Source organism: Schistocerca cancellata, chromosome 9, assembly GCF_023864275.1.
Source record: "Schistocerca cancellata isolate TAMUIC-IGC-003103 chromosome 9, iqSchCanc2.1, whole genome shotgun sequence".
Taxonomy (NCBI): domain Eukaryota; kingdom Metazoa; phylum Arthropoda; class Insecta; order Orthoptera; family Acrididae; genus Schistocerca; species Schistocerca cancellata.
Genome location: NC_064634.1, coordinates 516,141,437 through 516,159,186, shown reverse-complemented (window position 1 = coordinate 516,159,186; position 17,750 = coordinate 516,141,437). Strand labels below are relative to the sequence as shown.

The 17,750-nt window shown below is 41.5% G+C and overlaps 1 protein-coding gene across 3 annotated transcripts in view; it reads right to left on the bottom strand.

The window, feature by feature from the left end:
• Window positions 1-645: 645 nt before the first annotated feature.
• Window positions 646-17,750, bottom strand: part of LOC126100310 (nicastrin) — a 142,979-nt gene continuing 125,874 nt past the window's right edge. For 2 of the 3 annotated variants that reach the window (XM_049910919.1, XM_049910920.1), the window contains exons 10-13: window positions 12,425-12,539; window positions 10,408-10,600; window positions 4,394-4,716; window positions 646-1,259 (exon numbers count right to left, since the gene is read on the bottom strand). In XM_049910919.1, coding sequence (XP_049766876.1) covers window positions 4,647-4,716; window positions 10,408-10,600; window positions 12,425-12,539 — 378 coding nt within the window. In that variant the 3' untranslated portion in view covers window positions 646-1,259; window positions 4,394-4,646. The remainder of the gene's footprint in view (window positions 1,260-4,393; window positions 4,717-10,407; window positions 10,601-12,424; window positions 12,540-17,750) is intronic. The other variant, XM_049910921.1, reaches the window with a different exon arrangement.

Below are 17,750 nucleotides of genomic sequence, written 5' to 3'. Positions count from 1 at the left end.
TAAGAGATGTCTAATATGATTCCTTCCCTGTCATTATTGGATATTGCTTTGCAATATTTTGATAAATGAAAATGACTGGAAGAAAGCTACTACATGAGTCTCAGTGCTGATATACAGGAGGGGATTGTAGAAAGTTCTGCACATGGAGTGGGCAGAGGTGAAGAGCTGCATCAAGCTACTATTGCTTAATACTATGTTGCACCGAACATCACAATATGCATGTTCTTGTTCGTCAAGGAGTACATAGCATATGTGATACAAAATGACCCACTATTCATATGCACTGATCTTCCTCTGCTGCTTACCATAATGGAACAACTGTTTCTTCCATTTCAATGAAGAGGGATTTTCAAATATGAAAGCCTGATGAGAACAGTCCTGATAAAGTACTGGAGACATTTCTCTGAAGCAGTGATCCACTGCCAACACTACAGTTACTTCCCACTCTTCATTCTTCTTCTCCAAATTGTCTGGATAGGAACTGGTGATAAGGATCCCAAGACCTAAATCAGAATGGATTTAACCGTAGGTCTACATATGAACTGCCTCTTTCTGTAGATCTCCCATAATTTATGTATGCCTCGTTTTTTTCCTTTTTTTTCCCCCCATGCATACATTTATCTGCTACACATTAAAAAACACAGATCATATTTTATATTTTACTTTGTATAAAAGTTTTAGAGAGATTGTAATTTAAGTACAACATTTGAGTTTACAATTAATAAGTAGTATTTGGCTGGAACCAGTAAAGTCATGGTGGCAGTAAGAACAGCTTCACACAATAATGAAAGCACATTTAGCAAATGACACATTTGCTGTACACAATCAGTCACACACACTGACTATATACCTAACATTACTGAAAGCTGTTATGGCCTATATACAAAGATATTAATAAATAATTCAGTATTTACATTCTTGTTTAAAAATACAGTATACATACAAATATAACAAGCTCACAGCAGTGATAAAATAAGAGGGAAGAACCTCACTGCACACCGCACACTTCAAAACACCACCGTTCACTCCAACGTTCCAATTCACTCTGTGGAATGTTACAAGAGTATAACATATTTGGGGCAGGGCATCCAGCAGCGCAGACACACCGCCAACAGTCCTTACAGATGTCGCAAATCAGGTGTCCTAGAATGCCGACCTCTTACAGCTGAGCAATGGGCGACAGCGAGTCACTCAGCCGGGGAAAGGTCGTCAAGGAGATCTGATTTGCGTCGCTGCCCTAGCAACTTGCCGCCACCAACCTGAAAGGTAAACATCAGGTGAAATCCAATGACATTCTCGAAAACAGACTATCGTACCTGAGATCGATGTGCATGTGCCTTTATAATCTGTGTAGCCAAATTGTGGTCTGCACTGATTATGAACAGAACAGTTTCAAAGAGCCCTTACTCTTATTTTCATATTACCTTTTACCTTTATGTGAAGAATAGGTACCCCAACTGTAATACAGGATGTATGACAAAGTTTGTAACGAGAAACTTTTTGTGTGACCCACTCTAATTGTTATAAGAAAGAAAAGTATGTCTTGTTGAAAATGTGGACATTATAAACAGACCACACACTCAGATGGGAACTGATATTACCTATCTTGTAATTAGTTAGTCTGATAAAATGAATGTATGCAGCCATTTTCAAGCATTTTGTCATCTGCTAATGCTTTCTGATGGTAATGTATATTTTTCTTTTGTGGTTCATTAAGTTATCATTTCTTGAGTGCTGATTAATAAAAATAGCATTTTTATTACATTTTACAATATGTACGACAGCTGATAAGATGATACAACACATTTTTCTTTTTCTTGATACTATGTTATTTTTGTTTATGAGGAACATGGTATTATGTGCTGGTGGCTCTATGTAACTGATGGGAATGACACCCAACAGTCACCAGGTACATTCATCATTCTGAGATTTGCCACTATTTGGAATTACAGCTCAAGAGGGATGTTTGATTCAAGTTGTGTTTGGACAGAGATGTAATGTTAATGACTGCTGTCACATCAGCTTTTGTGCATATATTCACAGTTTTGTTGCTAGTTGACAAAGACAATGCATATGGGGGGGGGGAACTGATTGTGGTGGCAGATTTCTCTGTAGCTTGGCCCAAGGAATGGTTAGGTTAGAAGGTGACAGTCTGGCTGAGAATCGGTGAAGGTAACGATGTGTGTGTGTGTGTGTGTGTGTGTGTGTGTGTGTGTGTGTGTGTGTGTGTGTGTGTGGTTTTTTTTTTTTTTTTTTTTTTTTTTTTTTTTGTGGTGACAGACTGAACTGTAGCTTAACCCGTTTGAAAAAAATCACCAATAACATCAAGTTCTAGTGTTTTAATCGCTATACAGTTTACAGTGTTTGCCACATGTTTCCCACGTCACAGGTCGAAGCCGACAATCGTATCAAACATCCCTCTATGAATATAAGAATAACTACAATGTAAGAGAATAATAATGTAATTAAAAAGCTGTATCCAACACACTTTGTTTCAAAAGGTACAGCCACTATCATTACTATAATTAGTGGATCACTTTGTGTGTCAATGAAGGGTGTTTCTTTCTTGGTGTGGCTGAAATAACAATGTTCTTCACTCTTTTTGTGTAAGCCATTTTAAGCAACCTGATATGAGCAAACCTTAGAGAGAAAAATTGTCTAGAGTAAAAAAAAAAAAAAGAAGAAGAAGAAAATTATATATATACTAATTTGTGCCTTTGTGTGTGTGTGTGTGTGGGGGGGGGGGGGGGGGTGTAGGAGGAAAATAATATTGCGTTATTAGTTTTATTTGATCTGTTGTTATTGTCTGTAAATGCATGATAAAACAAGTTTTGGATTACCTGAACTAGACACAAAAACGAAGGGGAGACATTTTTTGCTGTTTGATAAAGGAATTATTAATTATACCAATTTTGCTACCTCATTTATGTTGGAATCGATGAGTGTCATTTCAAGAATTCAACAATTAATGTATCTTGGATTTAAAAAAATTGTGTGAGCTAACCAAGCCAGATATTAGTTTCATATCTCATGAATCATTTGTACGAGTAATTGCGACATGGGATGAATCTTTTGACGTTCACATTACCCATTCATTCGTCAATATGGCTACATACTGTCCACCTACAAGTTCTTTTAAATAAATTAATAAAGAAAAACAGATGCGATTAATTCCTACCCACCACCTTTTACAAATTATAAGAAGATAAATTCTACTCTGGAGCAGGAGTTGCCGAGGAAAAGTTTTCAGTTTTTTTCTCTCAAATTTAAATAGCCAGACATTTTATCAAAAACTGTGGTTGGAATTTTTGTACCTTTTTCTGTGCTAAAGGCAACCTTAATGTGAAGTAATTTTTTCTTCCAGCATTGTAATGATGTACATCATTGTTCCTTTTAAACTGAAGTGGATTATTTGCAAAAGAATCTTCATAATGGATTAAATGTACTGTGAACAGCAGTCCAAATGCCTAAATCCTTAAGCAAATACCCATTTTTGAGCAATGAAGACTTCCATTCTTAAAGATGAGTTGCCCCAGACTACTATCCCATATGGCATTTTGAACGAAAATACACAAAATACAAACTTACTGATCTGTCTCTCGCCAAGATTTGCAATGATTCTAAGTGCAATTGTGGCTGAACTAAGTTGTTTTAGGAGTTCTAAAATGAGTTTTTTTCGTGTTTAAATAATCATCAATATGAAAACTTAAAATTTTTTGAAGTTTTCACCCCAGATACTATTTACTCACTTATCATTGGTGTAGTACATCTGGATCTGCAGAAGTGAATACGTTACGTCTCTCTGAAACTCAGACACGTCATTCACAGAAAACTGCTCGAAGATACTTTTAAGAACATGTTTTACCATTTCTTCTGCCACTGTATATATGTTTGGATTGATTTTAATACTAATGTCAAAAGCAAAGGTCATTTACATATATGAGAAACAACTGTGCCTTAAGAATGGCTTTTATGGAGCATCGTGATTCCTCAGTCAGAAGAATATCCAATGCCTACATCGGTCGAATTATGAAGCTCAACTTCGGAGATGGTCATTTCATTACTTATCTTATTGAGGGAATATTAATGCAAGGATAAGATTTATGTGTTCTTTGGATTCATTTATAAATAACTTCTCTGCTTCAGTCATGATTTTCTTTTATTTATATTTTGCATGATGCATTTCGGGAAATTATTCACATTTTTAAGTGTGTTTTTTTGTGTGCTATGCCATTTATATATGATGTTTTTGATGTGTGAGATGCTGCATTGTTCTGTTGTCTTTACTGTAATAACAGGGTGTCCCAGGAGGAACGGTCAATATTCAGAGATACGACAGGAACGATCACTCGAAGCAAAAAAGTCTAGTAAACATGGGCTCTAAAATGCATACCTTAAGAGCTATAAGCACTTCTTCATCTTCAATACTGCGAAACAAATCTCTTCTACTGCAAGCTCTTTGCTTCCCATATTTTGAGAGGTGGTAGTACGGATCAAAACAAGAAAAAAATGTCGAGTAAACATGGGCTCTGAAGTGCATATCTTAAGAGCCATGAGCACTTGTTCATCTTCACTGGTGTGAAACATCTCTTCTGTGGAACACCTGCTCACAGCCCTTAAGGTATGCATTTTAGAGCCCATGTTTACTAGACTTTTTTGCTTTGAATGATCGTTCCTGTCATATCGCCAAATACCGACTGTTCCTCCTGGGACACCCTGTGTAAAAACACGTGCAATTTTTAATTGATGATCAGTCTTTACATAGAGTTAGTGGTGAAAAATGGAAGAACTACTACTTACAGTTTTCTTGTGATCCACTTGTGCAGAAGCTCATACATATTAAATATCACACAATTTTTGTGCACAGCACACGTTGAAGATAACAACCATATATAAATAGTTACAAAGAAAATATTTTTTACATTTAGTCAGCATAGATGAATTCAAATTGATTGTTTTTCATTTTGGGACATCTGTTGTAGAAGATGGGTATCTTTTAGCAAATATGACTTGGTGTCATGAAAGTTAAAACATTTTGATCATCTGATAAAGTTTAATAACCTTTCATCAAGCCTTCCCAGATTAAACAAAGCATTGGCTACACAGGAAAGAGACATAATAATTACATTCCACAAGAAATTGAGAACTTTATTCCTATTTACTTATTTATTTGTATCTAAGTTTTCTATAATGCTGACATTCATGCAGGCTCACTCTAATAAAACATTATTATGACTGTTCCATAAAAACACGGGAGAACCGCCGGATATCAGTAACTTCCTGCCACGATATTTCGGCGCAGAGTCTTCTGGCCATCTTCAGGTGAATACCACTGTAGTAGTACTGGCGAGTACGTGCTGAGCTCCGCTATTTAAAGCCTTCTGAGGTGACATTGCACATGCGCTGCTCAGCGTGCGCGTTCATAACGGCTCCGTGTGCTGCGCCACGCGCCCTCCACTGTGAAAGCCTGGCGTATCGGTGTCAGGTCGATTCCCATCTTTATGCAGATAACTACGTCGACTACGAAGTTTCTCTATAACAGGATTCCGAGCAGAGTTTAGCTGATATCCGCTATCTCGACTGATGAGAGTCTCGTTGACAGACAATCTTATTTCCACAGATTCATTGATAATCGAGCTCCAAAAGTTTGATGTTTGGGCCAAAATTTCTGTGTCGTCGTAATTCATGGAATTGTCCGTGGAAATACAATGTTCAGCAATTGCGGACTTCGTGGGTTGGAGAAGGCGAGTATGCCGTTGGTGTTCCACAATGCGTTCCTGCACAGTTCGTGTTGTTTGCCCTATATATGATTTGCCGCATTCACAGTACTACACACACTACTACAGTGGCATTCACCTGAAGATGGCCAGAAGACTCTGCGCCGAAATATTGTGGCAGGAAGTTACTGATATCCGGCAGTTCTCCCGTATTTTTATGGAACAATCAGTACGCTGGGAAAGCTTTAAACATCACATTATTATGACTGATGTAAATCAGTGTGATAAGTAAAAAAATTCTCCTTGCACCACAAGATTCCATTTCACCACTAATCAAGTCTCCTCTTCATTCAGAAAAATCACAGAAAACCTAAATCTGGGTGTGGTTTTGAATATTGTTCCTCTTGAATAAGAATTCAGTCTCTTACACTATGTAATTGGTGATACAATACTGGCAGGTTTATGTAAGGCAGAACTGACCACTATGCTCCTCATGAATGGAGACACACAATGCAATGAAAGAGTAGCAGAATAACACTATGAAGAATTGTTGCTCCAATGATACCACTAGTTATGCACTGTTACAAACAGCACAATACGAGGGTTCTATTACTCCATGTTTTGTAAGTTTTTATTATTCATCCCTGCATAAGTGTCAATGACATACCATTATCAATGTTCAAATCTATGGGCAAAGAAACAAGACAGGATTTATTAATGTTCTTTAACAAACACAAGAAACATTACAAACTTAGCACATTTGCAGTAACAATACCTTAACACCAGGGGGTTCAGACTCTCACTGTGAACAGCAGATTTCACTAAATATGACCCACTTATTAGAATCCAAGTACTGAAATAAAGAAATAAACAAATAATACTTGGGTCCCTTACATAAAAGAAATAATTGCCTATTCAAGGCACATGCTTATTTACCCACTGCTGAGTCCCATTCGAATCTACAAGATAATGATTGCATATACTTGTAGTTCATTATTAGAAATACTACTTTCTTATGCCTTAGCTGCATCTGAAGATGGCTGCAGATTTCTGGTCCTGTGTGGCCTACTGCAGTATAGTAAGACCAATAGTGTTACCATCCCCATACATCTACATATACATCTACATGGATACCCTGCAAATCACACTTAAGTACCTGGCAGTTTGTTCATCAAACCAACTTCACAATAGTTCTCTATTCTTTCAATCTCGAACAGTGTGTGGGAAAAATGAACACTTATACCTTTCAGTGTGAACTTTGATTTCCCTTATTTTATTATGATGATTGTTTCTTCCTAGGTAGGCCAGTGTCAACAAAATATTTTTGCATTTGGAGGAGGAAGCTGATGACTGAAACTTTGTAAGAAGATTTATTACATATTTATTATATGAAATATGAAAGTGGAACCACCAGGTGTCTAGGTCTGGCACCAAACAAATGCAATTTCGCATCACTTTTGTAAGCATTTAAAATGCAAGTCTCATTGTTTTTGCTCACAAATAATCCTGCTATTGACATTTAATACAGGTTAAGAATACACTTTGTTGTCTTGCACCCATGCAGAAACAAAACACACTTATGCCACAGGTTTTAGCCTGAAGTTACAAGTATATGACTGGGCTCACAGAACTTCACGCTGCAATGAATTCTGCAAGTCAGAGATCATGGAAGTGTTGTGCCATAGAATCATAGAAGACATATGGCGTCTCTTTCCACAAGATTTGTACTCAATCCATACAGCACTGTCAATGGCTTCAGCAGGACAATACAAACAGGCTGCTGCCCTACTGTTGTTCAATGGCAGCAGAACATGATGGCTAGGGAAGCAGTGATACCAATTTTCATCTCAAAATGCTAACACACTCCTTACTAAACATGGCCGAGCATTGTGTGACTGGAATACTACATGTGCAGCTGCCTGAAAGATATGCAGTACCTTAAGCATTAAAACCTCCCCAAATTAATAGGTTCTGTTCAGATTGTATTGTATGAAATAAGGAAGGAAAGACATTTAAGGTTCAATGTCCTGTCAATCTGTCAATGACCAGATCATTCTAGACAGAGCACGAACTCGGATTGGGGGAGGATGCAAAAGGAAACATGCCATGTCCTTTTCAAAAGAACCATCCAAGCATTCAGCTTAAGCAATTTATGGAAACCAAAAAAACCTAAATACAGATGACCACCAATGCACTAACACGTTCAGTGTGACACCCACTGTATTCAATGGTGCCTGCAACTTACACTTCACGTTTATCTATTAGACAACTGGAGAAATAGGCATCCAGGTTGCACTAACCTAACAAATGTGCAATAACTGCTGTGGGGCAGGATGAAGGAGAATTTGTCAGAAAACAGTAAGGAAGACCCATTCCTTCTAAGATCAATCATTCTCCTCAGTTCCAGCTCAACCACATACTGATAATCTTTGATGACAGCTCTGAGCTTGAGGTGACACTGGGGCAGGCATGTATAAAATACCCTGTCAGAGTATTTTTATATATCTGTCACACTTAACATACAAGGGGCATTCAACGAATAATGCAAAACTTTTTTTTCTGAAAGAAGGTTGGTTTTATTCACGATTCCAATACCCCACTCTTTTGGCTACAAAACCCTGTTTTTCAACATAATCTCCATTCAACCTGACAACTTTCTGCCGCCTTACTGGGAAGGCCTGTACGCCCGCAGGGCCCACTCTACTGGTTGCTGTCAGAGCCAATGTGTTGCTACATCAATAACCTCCCCATCATCCATGTACTGCTTCCCGTGGAGTGTATCCTTCATTGGGCCAAAGACTTGGAAGTCTAAAGGTGCAAGATCCAGTATGTAGGGTGGATGAATAAGAAGTCTGATGAAATTCTGTGAACTCCTCTCAGGTGTACAGACTTGAGTGAGGCCTTGCATTGTTATAGAGAAGTAGTTTGTTTGGTGGCGACGAATGTGCTGAAGTTGTTTCTTCAGCACAATGCACTTCAGACTTGATCATTGCACCATGAGGGAGGACATCAAAAAGAATAACCCCTTCCAAGTCCCAGAAGACCATCACCATGACTTTACTTGCTGAGGGTATGATGTAGTGCTACCCCACGTATCGCTGTTTTATTCCCAGTTCAAAGTGATGAGCCCACATTTCACTGCCTGTGATAATGTTCGACAAACAATTGTCACAATCAGCCTCGTAAAGCACAAGAAAATTCTGCAGAGATGGTCCTTCAGGTCTTCTGTTAGGTACAAAATATCTGATCAGGAGAACACACACAACTGAGTAACACATTTATAGAATAAAAATCTGCTTCTTCAATTTCTATTAAATGAAGCAGATTTTTATTCTATAAACATGTCTATGAGATGGCGAGGAACCCCGTGGGCACACATCACTAAGTACCCTAATTGGAGGACAAGTGTATCATCACTGGCAACAGAGACATCCAGTTGAGGAGCGAGGTGTTTCATTGTGATCAGTCAGTCTCCTCAAATGAGAGTATCCACATGCTCCAACATTGCAAGGACAACAGCTGCGTGTGGCCAGCAGGCACTGGGAGATTGGAAAAGTTTGTGCAACCTCGTTGCAATGATGACATATGCTTACCATGCTTTTGTTCACTGCCAGGTCCCCATCGACATTCTGCAAGTGCCTATGAATATCTGCAATGTTCTTGTTTTCTGTGAAAAGAAAATCAATGACAACTCTGCTTGGAACACATCTCTGTTGCAGAAGCCATTTGAAGGCTATGTATAGTGCTGCCACCTATCATTTATGAAGGTATAGGGGCTGAAACAGGAATATCCCACAGTATGCCACAACAAATTCCACATTTTTTCAACTGAAATTGATGGGGAAAAAATGTGTTGCATTACATATTGAATGCCCCTTGTATATTTCATTGATGTCGCGTGGAACAACATTGAAGCTATACCTGTGTGATACAGACTGAAATATATGCTATGGCCAAGCACTATTATAAAAAAGATCACACTTGGGACTGTGAGACTGTTCAGATATTAACACCTGTATCATCCTCCTGAGGATTCCATTTACAGTGAAGGCCTAGAAAAAAAGTTTGAAAAGTGATTTTAATTAATTGTGTTGATGGTTTCAAAATAAATAAAAAAATACTTAGCTCTCCTAGACGATAATACTGTTTGTCTGTTGACCATAATATGCAACACAACATGCTTGTGTATCATGTTGCACTCACATATATCTGTGCAACCTATGTGGCCCGTGTGATATTTTTTCCACTACAATATTCTGCACACACCTATCCAACTGGTCGCCCCTACCAGTATCTAAAGTAGAATGGAGCGTTTAACCATTATTCTTAATGGCTCGCTCTGACGATGGCAGAATGGGTTACGGGTAAAATATTAGCAGAAGGCAAAGTCTTGTTACATCCAAATTCCTGCAATTTTATGGCTCAAAATGGATCTCTCTGGCCACAAAATAGTGGAAGCTGTTGGGCCTCATCATCTGCCTCGCTGAAGCCCTAAACACTTGTCAGTGATGCATTGTTGCGCACGTTCTCTGAGCTTGGATTCACCTTCGCCATTATCTCTGGCTGAACCATTTTTCAACAATGTTAGTGCAACAAAAATGGCAGTGACAAACAATTATTTATATGCTCTGCTAAATATTTAACTTAATGAAACTACCTGCACTGTAGCAGTTTGAACAATAATACTTACACATCACCAAACAGGACATTTGAGCGTGTATTAATGAAGAACACAATCACAAATGAGAAAAACATCACGGCAATACCAATGCACAGGGTCACTACTTCATGCCTGTATGATGGCTTGAGAAACATGCGCACTCTGAATTCATTCCATGTGCTCTCAGTCCAAGTTGAGTACTGGCCAGATGCCCAATCATAACCTGAGAACAAAACAATAACAAAATTAGGACAGTGATGCAATCACTATTCTCTTGAGAACAACATAAATAATATCAAATTTTAAGTTCATAAATAATATAGGGAAAAAATTGGTAAACAAAATTATGTTTCAATGGCTAGTTCACTTATTTTTCAGAAAAAAAGGAACACAAAACAAAGAGGACATATGTTTTTCCTGATTTCAAATATTACATTTGAAACATTCATACATATTATAAAAAAGTTATATTCCTAAACCACTGAAACAATTTCAACCAAACTTGGTACACACATCACTCACTGTCTGTGAATCGTCACTTTTGGGGTGAGACCCATCTACCTATGAAAGAGGTGGTGGTGGAGGTGAGATGCATTGTAGCCCACAATGTGCAGATACCCATACTCTAGTCATTCGGAATTTGAGAATGAGAGTACTCAGAGTCTTGCAACAAACTTGAAACATAATTTCAAACCTCCACAAAACTTCTTTTTGCTGACAACCCAAACAAAATGACAAAAGTCTATCACTTACTGCATTCTCCCTGTTCATCCGGTAAAACTGCCACACGAAGCATAGCATTTTAATTTATTACTTCTCGACTACTAACTGTTTTGCGACACATTTTGCAGTCAGTATTCACATATACCACTGAATGTATGAAACACAGTTGAAGAGATAGGATGTCAAATACAGAGATGCATCAAAACTGAATCATCATACGTGAAGCTTTAATTTATTACCTCTTTACTACTAACTCTATTCACAACACATTTTGCAGAAAGGAGCCACATATACCATTGGATGTACACCATTGTACAGCACATAGTTCAGAAGATATGACATACGAAACATTGAGCTGCATGAAAATGAAACTGCAGTGCAAAATTTGCTAGAGATGCAGGTGAAGAATATGCACAAATATGTTAAACATATGTGAGATACATTTGACATGTGCACACGTAGGCGAAGCCATGTGTTAAAAGCTCATTCTAAACCCCTGGACTGATTTAAATGAAATTATTAGCTACAATCTGAAAACTGTGGGGGTAAGAACCACCAGCCTCCTGTTGGGGATGCGTGCGATAATGTTCAGACAGAAGGGGGGAGGAATAGATGGGCAGACAAGTAGGGGTAAGGAGGAGACAGCCACAGATAGAGGGGGAGTAGGAATTGGACAGAGGAAGGGAAGAGGAGGAGGTGGACACAGAGAGGGGGAGCACAAATGGATGGGGAGAGGGAGAGAAGGAGATGCACAAAGAAAGGGGGGAGAGCAGATGGACAAAAAGACGGGGGGAGGAGCAGATGGACAAAAAGACGGAGGGAGGAGCAGATGGACCTAAAGGGGGAGGGAACCAGATGGACAAAAGGAGGAGGGAGGAACAGACGGACAGAGAGGGAAGGAGCAGATTGACAGAGAGAGGAGGGCAAAGGAGATGGACAGAGCAGGGGACAGAGAAATGGGATGGTGGAAATGGACAGATGATAGATATGGACCGAGAGAGAGAGAGAGAGAGAGAGAGAGAGAGAGAGAGAGAGAGAGAGAGAGAGAGAGAGAGAGTGAGAGAGAGAGGGGGGGGGGGGGGGAAGGAAGAGATGGACTAATAATACTGGAATAAATACATACCCAGGCAATGCTAGGGATCAGCTATTTTAAAATAAAGCATCGTCAAAAAATACCAATGACTACTTTATAAACCATTCATAAATATTGTTCCACTCTTTGCAAATTAACTGAACAGTTTTTCAATAATTTTCTAGATAAAATGCAATGGTATTTTACAGAATTAGAAAAGGAAACACCAATATCCTAAAAATACTCTCATACCTTCTATTGAGAATGCCGGACTTTCAGCTATTGAATAATTCATTGTAGTCTTAACACAAACACCTGTTGAATTTCCATTTTCATTCTTGCCAGACATCCAAAGGTACTGGTATACCTGAAATTCATTTCAGCATGAACTATCAACCACACGGACCCTTTGCTACAACATAATGAAATTCATATGATATGAAAACACTCAATTGAAATGGCACTTCATTCTCATATGAGCAGAAGTCACACACATAACCATACTGGATCTACATACAATATGTATGGGAGAGTAAAATCAAATCCTTTGTCACTTGGAATAATGAGAAAAGAAACAGAAGAAGAAAAGATAAAAAAATGATACACTGATAGCAGACTGGAGAGTAAGTGACTCAGAGCCTTAACTCATACACACACTTGTTCATTCGTTCATTTATCTATCATGTTCTGTAGATGCCATCAAGAAGAACAACCTTCAGGGATGTGGGATCAGTCAAAGTACACATTAACAAAAGACAAGAAAATTTACTCTGTACTGTATTAAGAATACACTATCACAATATTGCTTAGTGCTATTCATGCTTATGCTACCTAAATTTGAGTAAATTATAAAGAAAATTGCTGCTTTGAAGGGGGGGGGGGGGGGGGGGAAAGCCACTTCCTCCTCAGTTTAACTGTGGACCTCAGGTATTAATAGCTATACTTGATTCAAACAGTATTTTTGAAAGTAATTATTTTCTTACATTTGTACACAATGAGACCTGTTTACATCACTGTTTGTCATGCAGCTGTATAACAAATATTGCTTCTTGCTATGTAGGTAAGAACTTTTCAATCCCTGAATCTAGCTATTCAGATCATTTGTAGGAAGTGTGATTAATGACATATATTTTTAATTTTCTTCTGAACTGGCAGGGATACTTACTGCAGGAGTCACACAATGGAAAGTCCAGATTGGAATATCAAAAATAGTATGAAAAGGATAAATTGCTACTCACTGTAAAGGTAACACGTTGAGTTGCAGACAGGCACAATGAAAAGACAGTTAGACATTGAGCTTTCAGCCACAGCCTTCTTCATAAAGAAAAAAGACATGCAGGCACACCTCGTGCACATATGACTGCTATTTCTGTGCACTTTGACCAGAAGCCAACTGTGTGTTGTATTGAACAGAAGCAGCAATCTGAAGTGGGGTGGGAAACGAAGAGGAATAGCAGGGTATGGGGTGGGGAGAAGGAAGTAAGTGCTGCCTGGCGCAGCATGCGAGGAGTAGATGGTGGCAGAACAAGACTGACAGGTGCAGCATCGGGATGTGGGGGAGGAGTCGAAAAGGAGAGGAACAGAGAAAGGGAATGTACGCAGAGAGTGGCACACAGTGAGCCTGAGGGGACATGACTTGGAGTAGGTTATCAGACAGAGGCGGGTGCGGATGGAAACTGTTGGATGGAGGATATGGGGACAGTAGGTTACCACAAGACGGATGATTTAGAAAATAGGTAATGTGTCCCATTGGCGTAGTTCAGAAAAACTGGTAGTGGAGGGGAGGATCCAGATAGCCCAGGTTGTGAAGCACCCATTGAAATCAAGCATGTTATGTTCAGCTGCATGTTGTGCCACAGAGTTATCCACATTGCTCTTGGCCACCGTTTTGCGGAGGCCATTCATCCTGGTGGACAGCTGAATGTCCAATATAAAAAGCTATCCAATCACTGCAGCAGAGTTGATATATGATGAGACTTTTGCAGGTGGTCCAGCATCTGATGTGGTAGGAATGGCTTGTAACAGGACTGCAGTAGGAAGTGTTTGGTGGGTTGACTGAGTAGATCTTGCACCTGGGACTTCCACAGAGATATGATTCCTGTGGCAAAGGGGATAGTATTGGGAGTGGCATATGGATGGACTAGGATGTTGTGGAGTTTGGATGGGTGACGAAACACCACTTTAGGCATGGTAGGAAGGATCCTGGATAAGGCGTCCCTCATTTCAGGGCATGATGATAAATAATCAAAATCCAACAAAGGATGTGGTTCAGTTGTTTCAGACTGGGGTAGTATTGTGTGAGGAAGAGGACCATCCCTTGTAGCTGGTTCATGGGAATTGTGAGAGGAAAGGGTGTGTGTGGGTGTATGGCATGAAAAATCTGTTTGCAGACTAGGTCTGGGGGATAGTGCTTGTCTGTGATGACTTTTGTAAGACCTTATTCATAAAGGGCAAGGGAGTTCTTGTCACTGCAGATATGCTGTCCCTGGGTGGCCAGTTTATATGGGATGGATTTCAGCTGTCGAGATACAGGTACTGTTGGGAGTAGGTCATTTTAATGTGGGCAGAATGTGGATGGACCCATCAGAGAGGAGAAGGTCACCATCTAGGAAAATGGAATGCTGCATTGAGGACCAGATGATGTAGATGAAAGAGAAGTTGGTAAGGATCTGAAGGAATGAAGATAGGGTGTCTTGGCCCCAAGTCCAGATCATAAATGAACCTGAACCAGATCACAGGTTTTGCAGTTTTGGGAAGCTAGGAAAGTTTTCTCTAGACGGCCCACAAACAGATTGGCGTAGGAGGATGCCATTAGAGTGCCTGTGGCTATGCCACAGATTTGTTTGTATACCTTTCCTTTGAAGGAGAAATGGCTGAGTGTTAGGATAAAGTTAGTAAGGTGTATGAGGAGTGAGGTAGTGCATTTGGAGTCCGAAGGATGTTGGGAGGTAGTGTATAATAGCAGCAAGACAGTTGGCATTAGGGATGTTGGTGTATAGGGACGTGACATCAAAGTTGACGAGTGAAGATCCAGGAGGTAAAGGGGTGGGGATGGTGACAACTAGGCCTCCAGGAGGTAAAGGGGTGGGGATGGTGACAACTAGGCCTCCAGGAGGTAAAGGGGTGGGGATGGTGACAACTAGGCCTCCAGGAGGTAAATGGGTGGGGCTGGTGGAGTGGACAGTGGTATGAACTGAGAGAGATAGGATTCAATGTTGGGATTAGTTTGGTTCTGGTTGGAAGGATTCTCTCCCACCAATCCCTGAAATAAGGGACACCCTACTCAAGATCCTTCCCAACACTTCTAACACCACCAAACGGTGGCCAAGAGTAAAGTAAACCACCGTGTGCCAGAGCATGCAGCTGAATATAACACGCTTGATTCCAATGGCTGTTTCACAACCTGGGCCAGATGGATCCCTCCACCATCCCCCCTTCCATCACCAGCTTTTCTGAACTGTACAGATGGGAGTTATCCTTACAACACTTTCCCAACTCTTGACTGAAATCATCCCTGCCCCATCTATGGCAACCTACTGTCCCCATATCCTCCAAACAACAGTTTCTACATCTACATCTACATTTATACTCCGCAAGCCACCCAACAGTGTGTGGCAGAGGGCACTTTAGATGCCACTGTCATTACCTCCCTTTCCTGTTCCAGTCGCGTATGGTTCGCGGGAAGAACGACTGTCTGAAAGCCTCCGTGCGCGCTCTAATCTCTCTAATTTTACATTCGTGATCTCCTCGGGAGGTATAAGTAGGGGGAAGCAATATATTCGATACCTCATCCACAAACGCACCCTCTCGAAACCTGGCGAGCAAGCTACACCGCGATGCAGAGCGCCTTTCTTGCAGAGTCTGCCACTTGAGTTTGTTAAACATCTCCGTAACGCTATCACGGTTACCAAATGACCCTGTGATGAAACGAGCCGCTCTTCTTTGGATCTTCTCTATCTCCTCCGTCAACCCGATCTGGTACGGATCCCACACTGATAGGCAATACTCAAGTATAGGTCAAACGAGTGATTTGTAAGCCACCTCCTTTGTTGATGGACTACATTTTCTAAGGACTCTCCCAATGAATCTCAACCTGGTACCCGCCTTACCAATAATTAATTTTATATGATCATTCCACTTCAAATCGTTCTGCACGCATAGTCCCAGATATTTTACAGAAGTAACTGCTACCAGTGTTTGTTCAGCTATCATATAATCATACAATAAAGGATCCTTCTTTCTATGTATTCGCAATACATTACATTTGTCTATGTTAAGGGTCAGTTGCCACTCCCTGCACCAAGTGCCTATCCGCTGCAGATCTTCCTGCATTTCGCTACAATTTTCTAATGCTGCAACTTCTTTGTATACTACAGCTTATTCTCTGTATACTACAGTTTATGCTTCCTCTGTCCCCTCACCCTCACTGTGTGCTGCTTTCTGCCAATTCACCCATTGCTCTTTCCCCTTATCTGCTCCTCTCCCAGTTCCCTCTCATTCTCCTTTCCTCACAGCCTGCTGACACTGCACGTGGCAGTACTTACTTCCGAGGGTGGAGGGGGGAGAGAGAGGGGGGTGGGAAAGGGGAGAGAGAGAGAGAGAGACAGAGAGAGAGAGAGAGAGAGGGGGGGGGGAGGGGGTGGAAAGGGAGAGAGAGAAAGGGGGAGTGGAAAGGGAGAGAGATGGGGGTGGGATGTGAGAGAGAGGGGGGTGGGATGTGAGAGAGGGAGGGGGTGGAGAGAGAGAGAGAGGGGGGAAAGGGGGAGAGAGAGAGGGGGGGTGGAAAGGGAGAGAGAGGAGGGGGGTGGAGAGGGAGAGAGGGGTGGGGAGGGGAGAGAGAGAGAGAGAGAGAGAGAGAGAGAGAGAGAGAGAGAGAGAGAGAGAGAGAGATGGGGGGTGGAAAGGGTGAGAGAGGGGGTGGAAAGGGAGACAGAGGAGGCGGGGTGGAAAGGGGGGGAGAGAGAGGGGGGTGGAAAGGGGGGAGAGAGAGGGGGGGAGAGAGAGGGGGGGTGAGAGAGGGGGGGTGAGAGGGGGGAGTGGAGAGGGGGGGAGAGAGGGGGGTGGAGGGAGAGAGAGAGGGGGGGAGAGAGGGGGGTGGAGGGGGAGAGAGAGAGAGAGAGGAGTGGAAAGGGGGAGAGAGGGAGGCGTGGAAAGGGGGAGAGAGGGGGAGAGAGGGAGAGAGGGAGAGAGAGAGGAGTGGAAAGGGGGAGAGAGGGAGAGAGAGAGAGGAGTGGAAAGGGGGAGAGAGGGAGAGAGAGAGGAGTGGAAAGTGGGAGAGAGAGGGGGGGTGAAAAGGGAGAGAGAGAGAGGGTGGAAAGGGAGAGAGAGAGGGGGGTGGAAAGGGGAGAGAGAGAGGGGGTGGGATGGGAGAGAGAGGGGGGTGGGATGGGAGAGAGAGGGGGGTGGGATGGGGAGAGAGTGGGGTGGGATGGGAGAGAGAGTGGGGTGGGAAGGGGGAGAGAGTGGGGTGGGAGAAAGAGGAGGCGGGGTGGAAAGGGGGGGGGGAGAGAGGAGGCGGGGTGGAAAGGGGGGAGAGAGAGGGGGGTGAAAGTGGGGGCGAGAGAGGGGGAGAGAGGGG